The sequence below is a fragment of the Bos grunniens genome, chromosome 4 (assembly GCF_055505025.1).
Source record: "Bos grunniens cultivar Pamir isolate PY7600 chromosome 4, Bosgru_T2T1.0, whole genome shotgun sequence".
In the NCBI taxonomy this organism is placed as follows: Eukaryota; Metazoa; Chordata; class Mammalia; order Artiodactyla; family Bovidae; genus Bos; species Bos grunniens.
Genome location: NC_141168.1, coordinates 113,078,045 through 113,090,293, shown reverse-complemented (window position 1 = coordinate 113,090,293; position 12,249 = coordinate 113,078,045). Strand labels below are relative to the sequence as shown.

Sequence of the window (12,249 nt, the reverse complement as noted above, 5' to 3'; positions counted from 1 at the left end):
AAAGGAAAAGGCCAAAGGATGAGGGACATGTTCCCAAGTTTCTTGACCCTAAAGGGGTCCTCCAGGGGCGCCAGGAACTCTCCTGCTCTGATTGGAAACAGGGGACAAAGTAAAGTGGCATCCAAGCCCCACAGCCACTGAGCACAGGCATGACCCCCACCCCCAGAGGCTGGCGGAGGAGGGATGATGTCCGGGAGGTGGTCTGGCTGAGCGCAGAAAGGCAGGGAGTGCAGACGAGACTGAGGAGGGATCTGAGAGGAGCTCTGAGATGGCAAGAGCCCTGTGGCTGGATGGGGGCAGGGACACACACCTCTAGCCTGAAGCAGAGGCTGGGGGGCGCGGGGTATGGGGAGGCACAGAGATGGGGTAGAGACGGGGGCGGAGCCAGGGCGCCACCCTCCCTGAGAGACCACACCTCAGAAAGTCAGTCGTAGACCCTGTGGGTCCTCCTGGCCCACCGGTCCCACTTTTAGCCAAATCCTCCTGTCTCCACAGCAGGCAGGCTAAGGATGCGATGCTGGCTGAAGCCGGGACCAGCAGAGCCAGAGCCTGGGTAAGTCCCAGGAAGAGAAACCTAGCAGTGATCAGACTCGACTTGGTTTGTTCTTGGCTTGCAAACACAAAAAACATTTAAAAATAAATTAGAATGCCAGCTCTAAGGTTAAACACAATGTTTATAATTAACTAACTAATTGAAGTCACTCAGTCGTGTCCAACTCTTTGCGACCCCATGGACTGTAGCCCACCAGGCTCCTCCATCCATGGTATTTTCCAGGCAAGAATACTGGATTGGATTGCCATTTCCTTCTCCAAACACAATGTTTAGTTGTTTAGAAATATGACTTAAGATACCTTAAAAAGTTATAAAAAGAAGGCCTGGAACCTGACAAAATAGGATGTCCAATTATTAACAAAGGAGTGAGTCTAGAGTCTGGCAACATGAGGGCTCCTGGGAATCAAAGCCTGAACATTTCAGGACCACATGCGCATCTCTGAGGTGGTTCTGTTGGGTTCCCTGCACCAAGGCATCCAGGACTGGCTCTCACTGCCCCCAGGTTCCATCCCTGAGACGGCACGGATGCTGAGCCCAGGGCGATGCTGGCAGACAAAGCATCCAGGCGGTGTTATCCAGGAGCGTCAGGTCTCACTGGAACCAGGTGGGTCTGGCACAGACAGAACTCCTGGCAGGGAGGAGACAGCTCCTGCCAAAGAAGAGACAAGCAGTAGCTGCGAAGACACAAGGCAGAGAAGTGCTGAGCCTCGGAGAGGCCAGAGGCCCCGTGCCCTGGCCAGGAAGGAGGGCGGTGCGGGCGGCTTGGTGGGGTGCAGTCATGGCTGCAAGGTGTCCAAGCAAGCGGGAGACAGTGAGGCAGGAAGAGGAGGGATGTTCAGAGGATGTGGGGGACCCCAACCTGCCATCTTCACAGTGTCCTCCAGGCCCGCTGGCACTGGGGTACCATTTCTCACATCTGAGCTGGACCAGACTGAGGCTGGAAGGAGAGGAAGATGCTCTTCTCACTAGATCCTGGAACTTATGCAAAATGAGATTACCCAGGGCCCAGAGGACCAGCCTACAGGAAGAACCATCCCCCAGTGTGTGCAGAGCTGGCCCTCATCAGGCCTGTTCCCAGCCCATCCCGCTCACGGTCTCTCCTCTAGCTGACGCAGAGCCACACCTTGGAGGTCAGGGAAAGGGCAGGGCTACAGCCTGAGCTACCCTGGGGACTCTGAGTTCCAACCTCAGTTCTGCCCGCATGTCCAGCCATCTCTGACTGCCTGAAGACACGGGGGAAAGTGCAGGTGAGATGGTGCTTCGCAACCAGGGCCATGTCTGGGGACATGCTGTGCTGTCATCCCCAGGCTGGGGGCGCTGCCGAATGAGACACAGGACAGGCTCCGCTGAAAGAGTGATCCACCCCAAAATGAAAAGAATGCAGGCTTGTGAAACCCAAGGTAAGGCCAGAAAACCCATGGTCGTTCAGCCATATGTATTGTTCAGTTGCTCAGCTGTATTTGACTCTTTGAAACCCAATGGACTGCAGCATGCCAGGCTTCCCTGTCCTTCACTATCTCCCTGAGTTTGCTCAAACTCATGTCCATTGAGTCGGTGATGCCATCCAACCATCTCATTCTCTGTCATCCCCTTCTCCTCCTGCCCTCAATCTTTCCCAGCATCAGGGTCTTTTCCCACCAATATTTAAAAATCAGCTATTCCCAGGGTGGATTTCACTCAGCCCAATGATTCCCTTTAATTTCAACATTAAATCAAAGCATTCTTTAGCTGGTGTACATTCATCCCTCTTAAGTGTTCTCACATCCAGTATTTATAGAGATGTGTCTATTATGCAATCAAGAATCCAATGCCCTTTAAACAGTCTCCCCATGGTACTTTTACCTGTACTCAGAGACTTCTCTATGACCCCCAACCAGAGCAGTCCCCTCTCCTGGACCCATGGTTGCTACCTCTCCTGAGATGCCCACCTACCAGGCCTATGAATGCCACAGGCACCATGAGCTCATTTCCGAGACTGATGGGCACCCAATGGGAGAGACTCCATTGGGCCAATCTGGTACCTCCCACTGAGTTCAAGCCTCACACCTCTGCCCAGAAGATGTGACAAAGCCCTCGGTCCAATCATCTTCTAGTCTGTGGGCCTCATGACAATTCATATTTTGATGAATGCATTTAAAACAGGAGGGATGGAGGAGGTGGGAGGATGGGCATGCAGCAGGATGCTGGGCTGAGAAGCTCAGAAAGGACTTGGGGAAGGGCTTGCCCTTTGGAGGAACATTCTCTGATTGGGCGGTTCTTGGGGTCTGCCCCTTTGGGTCCAGGAAAGGAATTCAAACAAGCAAAGGTGGAGAAACCAACACAATATTGTAAAGGAATTATCCTCCAATTAAAAGTAAATAAATTCTTTTAAAAAGAAAGGAATCAGACCTAACACCATACACAAAGATATACTCAAAATGGATTAAGACCTAAATGTAAGACCAGAAACTATAAAACTCTTAGAGGAAAACATAGGCAGAACTCTTGACAACAAAAACCAAAGCAATATCCTCTATGATCCACCTCCTAGAGTAATGGAAATAAAAGGAAAAGTAAACAAGTGTGACCTGATTAAACTTAAAAGCTTTTGCACAGCAAAGGAAACTATAAGCAAGGTGAAAAGACAACCCTCAGAATGGGAGAGAATAATAGCAAATGAACCAACTGACAAAGGATTAATTTCCAAAATATACACGCAGCTCATACAACTCAATACCAAGAAAACAAACCCAATCAAAAAGTGGGAAAAGACCTAAATAGACATTTCTCCAAAGAAGACATACAGATGACTAACAAACACATGAAAAGATGTTCAACATTGCTCATTATTAGAGAAATGCAAATCAAAACTACAATGAGATATCACCTCACACCAGTCAGAATGGCCATCAAAAAGTCTACAAACAATAAATGCTAGAGAGGGTATGGAGAAACAGGAACCCTCTTGAACCACTGGTGGGAATGTAAATTGATACAGCCATTATGGAAGACGGTATGGAGATTCCTTAAAAAACTAGGAATAAAACTACCATATGACCCAGCAATCCCACTCCTAGTTATATACCCTGAGGAAACCAAAATTGAAAGAGACACATGTATCCCATTGTTCGTGGAAGCACTATTTACAACAGCTAGAACATGCAAGTAACCTAGATGTCTATCGACAGATGAATGGATAAAGAAGTTGTGATACATATACACAATGGAATACTTCTCAGACATAAAAAGGAATGCATTTGAGTCAGTTATAATGAGGTAGATTAACTCAGAGCCTATTATACAGAGTGAAGGAAGTCAGAAAGAGAAAGATAAATATCGTATACTAAAGACTAGAGATCTCTTCAAGAAAATTAGAGATACGAAGCAAACATTTCATGCAAAGATGGGCTTGATAAAGGACAGAAATGGTATGGACCTAACAGAAGCAGAAGATATTAAGAGGTGGCAAGAATACACAAAGAACTGTACAAAAAAGATCTTCACGACCCAGATAATCACGATGGTGTGATCACTGACCTAGAGCCAGACATCTTGGAATGTGAAGTCAAGTGGGCCTTAGAAGGCATCACTACGAACAAAGCTAGTGGAGGTGATGGAATTCCAGTTGAGCTATTTCAAATCCTTAAAGATGATGCTGTGAAAGTGCTATACTCAATATGCCAGCAAATTTGGAAAACTCAGCAGTGGCCACAGGACTGGAAAAGGTCAGTTTTCATTCCAATCCCAAATAAAGGCAATGCCAAAGAATGCTCAAACTACCGCACAATTGCACTCATCTCACATGCTAGTAAAGTAATGTTCAAAATTCTCCAAGCCAGGCTTCGACAATATGTGAACCGTGAACTTCCTGACGTTCAAGCTGGTTTTAGAAAAGGCAGAGGAACCAGAGATCAAATTGCCAAAATCCACTGGATCATTGAAAAAGCAAGAGAGTTCCAGAAAAACATCTATTTCTGCTTTATTGACTATGCCAAAGCCTTTGACTGTGTGGATCACAATAAACTGTGGAAAATTCTGAAAGAAATGGGAATACCAGACCACCTGACCTGCCTCTTGAGAAATCTGTATGCAGGTCAGGAAGCAACAATTAGAACTGGACATGGAACAACAGACTGGTTCCAAATAGGAAAAGGAGTACGTCAAGGCTCTTTATTGTCACCCTGCGTATTTAACTTCTATGCAGAGTACATCTTGAGAAACTCTGGACTGGAAGAAACACAAGCTGGAATCAAGATTGCTGGGGGAAATATCAATAACCTCAGATATGCAGATGACACCACCCTTATAGCAGAAAGTCAAGAGGAACTAAAAAGCCTCTTGATGAAAGTGAAAGTGGAGAGTGAAAAAGTTGGCTTAAAGCTCAACATTCATAAAATGAAGACCATGGCATCTGGTCCCATCACTTCATGGGAAATAGATGGGGAAACAGTGGAAACAGTGTCAGGCTTTATTTTTAGAGTCTCCAAAATCACTGCAGATGGTGACTGCAGCCATGAAATTAAAAGACGCTTACTCCTTGGAAGGAAAGTTATGACCAACCTAGATAGCATATTCAAAAGCAGAGACATTACTTTGCCAACAAAGGTCCGTCTAGTCAAGGCAATGGTTTTTCCAGTGGTCATGTATGGATGTGAGAGTTGGACTGTGAAGAAAGCTGAGCGCCGAAGAATTGATGCTTTTGAACAGTGGTGTTGGAGAAGACTCTTGAGAGTCCCTTGGACTGCAAGGTGATCCAACCAGTCCATTCTAAAAGAGATCAGCCCTGGGATTTCTTTGGAAGGAATGATGCTAAAGCTGAAACTCCAGTACTTTGGCCACCTCATGCGAAGAGTTGACTCATTGGAAAAGACTCTGATGCTGGGAGGGATTGGGGGCAGGAGGAGAAGGGGATGACAGAGGATGAGATGGCTGGATGGCATCACTGACTCGATGGACGTGAGTCTGTGTGAACTCCGGGAGTTGGTGATGGACAGGGAGGCCTGGCATGCTGCGATTCATGGGGTCGCAAAGAGTTGGACACGACTGAGCGACTGAACTGAACTGAATGCATATATACAGAATCTAGAAAATGGTACCAAGGAACTTATTTTCAGGGCAGCAGTGGAGAAACAGACATAGAGAACAGACTTAGGGACATGGGGAGAGGGAAGGAGAGGGTGAGATGTATGGAGACAGTAACATGAAAATTTATATTTACAAGTAAACTTACATGTAAATTAGATAGCCAACAGGAATTTGCTGTATGGCTCAGAAACTCAAACGGGCTCTGTATCAGCCTAGAGGAGTGGGATGGGGAGGGAGATGGGAGGGACGTTCAAAAGGGAGGGGATATATGTATACCTGTGGCTAATTCATGTTGAGGTTTGACAGAAAACAGCAAAATTCTGTAAAGAAATTATCCTTCAATAAAAAAATTAATTAAAAAAAAGAATCAGAGCAGCAAGAATGGCGTGTCTATGGAAACCACCCAAGAAGAGGCAGTGGGAAGGAGGGAGGCAGAGGGAAGACCTGGACCTGGTCTCGCCCCCAGGCTCAGACATGACGTGATGGCTCTGAGGCCCAGGGGGCACCATCTTCCCCGAGCTGCCTCCTGAAGCTCCCCAACACCTGGAGGAGAGAAGCAGGCACCGCACTGATGACCCCCAGGTTTAGAAGCCCAGCATTCCCTTTTATGATGAACCCTGTATTCTTTATCTCAATATTATGGAAACACATGCACTCAGTGTGTCACAAGAATATACCAACTTTACACATCATTTTTTGAATGTATTAAGTTCAAGATTCCAGTCAATCACCCACAAACTATCTCTCTTAACAAAATTGTACTATTCATACTTACTGACCATCTGTTCTCAATCCTGTTACACACTGAAAGTGATAATTGCTCAGTGGTGTCTCACTCTCTGTGACCCCTGAACTGTAGCCCACCAGGCCCCTCTGTGCATGGAATGGTCCAGGCAAGGATACTGGAGTGTGGATTGCCATTCCTTTCTCCAGGGGATCGTCCCAATCCAGGGATTGAACCCAGGTCTCCTGCATTGCAGGCAGATTCTTTACCATCTGAGTGACACATTACACATTATCAGACGTGAAACTCAGCAGCAGGTGAGAGCATGCAGACCAAAGCGGGGAGAGGATGCTCCTCCAGGGACCTTGCTCACTGCCACTTCCAGTGAGGTCAGGAGACCTCCTGAAGGGCAAGAAGCCAAACTCAGACATACATCACCCAGCAATCGGGCAAGGGCTGTAAAACTTTATGTGGGCATTCATAAAGGTGAGGGAGCGTGAAATATTATTTTTCTTTTGATGATCCTTATTAAAGGTGAGCAGAGCACATTCTGAGAGAAGTTTCCAGCAGGCTATCTGATGAGGGATTGACCTGAAATGAGAGTGAGCAGGGCAGACAAGCAGTGCCCCAACTCTGAGCCACCGGAAAACAGCGATCTACTTCCCAACTCAGCATCTCGATCCAAGCATTCATTGTTATTTTCTCCATAGAATAAAAATATTTCAACCTAATATATAAATTTACAAATTTGTTACAAATTTAACAAATCTCTGCTTTGGAATTCCAAATTTAAAAACGTTGACTAAATAAAAGAGATTTATCAACATACATGGATAAATTACTCTAGGTCAAAAGGGACAGATTAAACAACACATTTAAAAGAAATGACAGGCAGACCTTGGAGACACTGCAGGTTTGGTTTAGGCCACCACAATCCAGCAAATACCACAATTACAGGGGTTACATGATTTGGGGGGCTTCTCAGTGCATATAAAATTATGCTATACTGTAGTCTATTAAGTGTACAATAGCATTATGTCTAAAAATGTACATGTGATGTGAAGTCACTCAGTCATGTCCAACTCTGAGACCCCATGGACTGTAGCCTGCTAGGCTCCATTCATGGGATTCTCCAGACAAGAATACTGGAGTGGGTTCCCATTTCCTTCTCCAGGGGATCTTCCCAACCCAGGGATCGAACCTGAATCTTCCGCACTGCAGACAGACTCTTTACTGTCTGAGCCACCATGGAAGCCCAAAAATGTACATATCTTAATTTTAAAAAGATTGTTGCTAAAAAAAAAAAATGCTATCATCTGAGCCTTCAGTGACTCATAATCTTTTTGCTAGTGGAGGGTCTGAAATACTGCAACAATTACCAAAATGTGACACAAAGACAGAAAGTGAGCAAATGCTGTTGGGAAAATGGTACCAACTGACTTAGTCAGTGCACGGTGGCCACAAACCTTCAACTTGAAAAAAACGCAGCATCTGTGAAGTGCAGTCAAGTAAAACGCAATAAAATTGTGGCATGCCTTATAAACTTTGAAAACAGTTTAGGCAACTCTGAATTTTTTTAAGTTATATAAATACCTAAAAACACTCATACAACTTGATTATAGAATCATTAATATTCCAAAGAGTAAATGGAAAAAAAGACAATTAACCAAGGAAGAAATCTAAGCTATTAAAGCACAAAGTCTCTAGTTTATTAGCTGAACTAGGAAGCAACCACAAGGACCATCTTTCACCACCCTAAATCCATGGGGTCTTTCTCCAAGTGCAGCACAGGTTACTTACCCACTCTGGGTGAGGGATATGTCAGTACAATCTTTCCATGAGGTTTTGTGTATCAGTGAGGATGCTTTTGGTCCCATTTCATCTTGACTCTGCAGTGGTATTTCGAACCCTCCCAATGTCACCACAATGACAGTGGGTGTCCTTGGGGGCAGAAGACCTTGTGGGGAAATGCTGGGCTCTGTGGGGCTGAGAGTGGGCACCCCTCGGCGATGGTGTTTCACACACACCCTTCCCATCGCAGCCTCCGTCTCCTCTCCCAGGCCATGAGGGGCCTGCACCATGCCAACCCTAGTGCCCCTCCGGTTATAACGGGTCCAGCTACAAATTCACAGCAGACATCTAAATGAAAAGATGGCACGCACCTGTTTTTGATGTGCTGTGGGGAACCCAGGCATCGAAAGCTGCCGTGGACCATGATGGCAAGCCTTGTGCACACAGCCTCGCACTCCTCCATGCTGTGGGAGACAAGACCAGGGGTGAGCCGCAGCCCCAGACTCAGGGCTTGAATCAACAGGGGGATGGATGAGGAGAGACACGCCATTATTGAAAATCAGCTGACTTTCCATATAGGAACCTCGCAGAACTCAAAACAGCACTCTGGAAATGGTTAAGGCTTCATTTACATGGCCAACTACACGATTAACTAAAATATAGTAGTCTTTCCCTATCCTAGGAAAAACTGTTACTGAATATATAGGAGAAAACCTTTTAGCAATAGCACAAAATGCAAAATAGATCAGAAAGACCTTCATAAATGTGGAATTCTTATGAAAAGAAAGATTTACTGATGGAAAATGAAATTTTGAATCAGTGGGAAGATATATAAGAAAGAGGGAAAAGAACAAATACAGTTTAAATGAGAAATTGTTTAAGAAAATCATTATAATATAAATAATATAATGTAAGTATAAAATGTGACAAGTATAAATTTTGTATAAACTATAAACAAAAGTCATACTTTAATACAGTATGTTATATATAAAAAATAACAATGTAATTTATAACTTAGCTTGTAATATAATTTAATATTATGTTGATATGAAGTATGTTATCAAGATTTAAAATTTACAATTATATCATTCTAAATATATAAAAGTATAATATAAATTTTAAGAATTTAGTATAATACTGATCAAAAGTTTATCACTCCCCACAAGAAAAACTGTAAACAATTTAAAAAATATACTTTAACACTATTTAGAGAGAGGTAGAAAAAGGTCAAACAAGAGAGAAGTAAAATAAGACTCATTCCAGAAAATATTAACATTTTCTTAAATAATTAAAAAGAGACAGTATGCTAAGGAATTACAAGGAAGATCTTTGGAACAAAATATGACAGTGCAGATGAGACATTAGTATTTTAAATACAGACTAGAGCATGGAACGTGACTCCATGCATAAGAGCAGTGGAATAAACTGTGAAGGGAAGTTTTATGTACTTGACAATGAAAAGCTACAAACTTCTAATAAGTATGTCAAAACACAGCAAACTAACACTTAAAAACCTGCAACAAACACAAAGGGTAATATTTGATGCACTTATTATAAAGAACTCGTGTGTGTGTGCTAAGTTGCTTCAGCCGTGTCTGACTCTTTGCGACCCCATGGACTGTAGCCAGCCAGGCTCCTCTGTCCCTGGGATTCTCCAGGCAAGAACAGCGGAGCGGAATGCCAGGCTCTCCTCCAGGGCATCTTCCTGATGGCAGGAAAGAAGTCACAGGGATCGAACCTGCAACTCATGTCTCCTGCATTTGCAGGCAGGTTCTTTACCATGCGTGCCACCTCAGAAGCCCACAGAACTCATATATACAACTATAAAAATAAACAAAAACTCAAGAGAGAAAGGGTAAATAATATATAGACTTTTCAAAAAAAGTCATTTATGGGTAATAAACATACCAATAAATTACAAACGAAACCATCAAATAAGTGATCTTAAAACTATTTTCTAGCCTGACAGGCATTTGTCACATATACCTGTATGTGTTACAGACAAAAATTCTTTTTCCCTCCATCTCCTATGTGAATAAAAACAATAAACAGATCCAAAAAAATACTCCCAAAGTTAGACACTCTCTCAGTAATTTTAAACAGGTCAGTGTATATATGACTGTTGGGAATAAAACACTGGCATACCTTGGTGAAAAACAATTTGCCAAAAATTCCTTTCCTAGGGACTCACCTTAGCAAAGAAATACAGAAAATATGAATGCATATAACAACTTGTTTATAACTGTAAAAAATCTAGACAGGTTCCACAATAGAATAATACAGAAACATAAATGAGGGTACATCCATATGTGCATCAGCCACTGAAATGAGGGTTTCCAAAGTCAATTAATTGGATATGGAAAAGGTAACGATTTAGCAATGGTAAAATGACAATGTGTGTTGGGAAAACTGCACATATATGTTTAAAAAAAACAGTAAGGAAAAGCACAAAAAAAGTATGACTATCAAATACCTGAAAAGTGAAGTTACTGGTGGAATTTCTCTCCTTCTTCTACCGTGTTGTATTTTACAAATTCTAAAGAAAGTATGGTAGTTTTCCTGCTGGGGAGTGGACATAAAACAGTGTGCTCGTCGGGTCAGTGTACGTTCTTTTTTTTTTATTTTATTTTATTTTTAAACTTTACATAATTGTATTAGTTTTGCCAAATATCAAAATGAATCCATCACAGGTATACATGTGCAGTGTACGTTCTTATCAAGATTATACTGGTCAGCCTTCCATGCAGCCACAGGGGGACACGCGGCCAAACAGGTCAGTGTGAAGGACAAATTACGAGTCACACTGAAGGGGGCAAGCCACTTGCCCTGGGTTTTGGATCTTCCCACTTCCCATAAGCTGTGATGTGGATACAGCTACTGAGTCAACTCAACACTGAAGATAAAGAATGAGTGACTTGGTGGAAAGAATCGGAGTCCTTGGATGACCCTTGGCTCTGACACAGCCCCCCCGTGTGAACTGAGAATGCAGCAGAGAAATGTTTGTCTGGTCTGGGTCACTGTCATTTGGGGTCTTTGTTACAGTAGCTTAACATGAAGTCTCAGGGCTATTCACATCCCAAGTATGCTTTATATATTTTTCTGTGCATATGTTACCTTTCTCTATGTTTCCTAATTAATTTCAGTTTAAAATAACCATATCATTTTTTATTATGAGTGCATAGTAGGTGTCTCAGAAAAGACAATGGCACCCCACCCCAGTACTCTTGCCTGGAAAATCCCATGGATGGAGGAGCCTGGAAGGCTGCAGTCCATGAGATCGCTGAGGGTCAGGGTCGGACACGACTGAGCGACTTCACTTTCACTTTTCACTTTCATGCATTGGAGAAGGAAATTGCAACCCACTCCAGTGTTCTTGCCTGGAGAATCCCAGGGACGGGGGAGCCTGGTGGGCTACCGTCTATGGGGTCACACAGAGTCAGACATGACTGAAGTGACTTAGCAGCAGCAGCAGCAGTAGGTCTCTAATTAAAGTGATAGAATATCTAGTCACTTCTATATGACCTTCCTAAACACAAGACCCCAACAACTGATATTATTCAGGCCGCAGAATAACGACTTGCAGTTTCCAATTGCCTGAGTATCTGCTATCAAACAACTATGCTCCAGAAACTTGGGATTCTATAGAGTCTTGACCCAGAGGCAGAGATTTGAGATGCTGATGGTCTTCAGCATCAGGAAGGATACACAGAGTCAAGGTTCTACACAATGAAAGGAATCTCTGACCATTCATTCAAACATAAACACTATGCTGTTTATTTTTGGTGATTAAGCAGATGGGGACAGAACTGGGTCAGGTGACTCAGAGCTTTAAGTGTTTATATGGTAAATCCCCTACAGACAAACCTTCAAGTCAAAAACTTTCAAAGACACGAACATGTGTTCACATGTCCAATCATGTAAGTTAGCTCACGTGTCTGCATACACTGTCGTGTGCACGCATCCTCTACACACAACTGTGCTTTCATGTACCACACAGTGCGGGATACAGTACAGCAGTGCAGCATGTTTATTTCAAGCCCTGGATGTCCAGGAGCAAGTGTAAATGCAGTGGTGATGTAGCTGGCATTACTGTACTTTTCAAGGTACTGTTCTGTAA

General features: G+C 43.5%; 1 protein-coding gene across 2 annotated transcripts in view; it reads right to left on the bottom strand.

Annotated features, from left to right (window-relative positions):
* The window catches only part of ABCA13 (ATP binding cassette subfamily A member 13), a 393,960-nt gene that overhangs the window by 20,043 nt on the left and 361,668 nt on the right, over positions 1–12,249 (bottom strand). For both annotated transcript variants that reach the window (XR_015163267.1, XM_086398601.1), the window contains one exon: positions 8,504–8,596. Coding sequence is in view for 1 of the 2 variants with exons in the window: in XM_086398601.1 (XP_086254727.1) it covers positions 8,504–8,596 (93 nt within the window). In the remaining variant the exon portion in view is untranslated. The remainder of the gene's footprint in view (positions 1–8,503; positions 8,597–12,249) is intronic.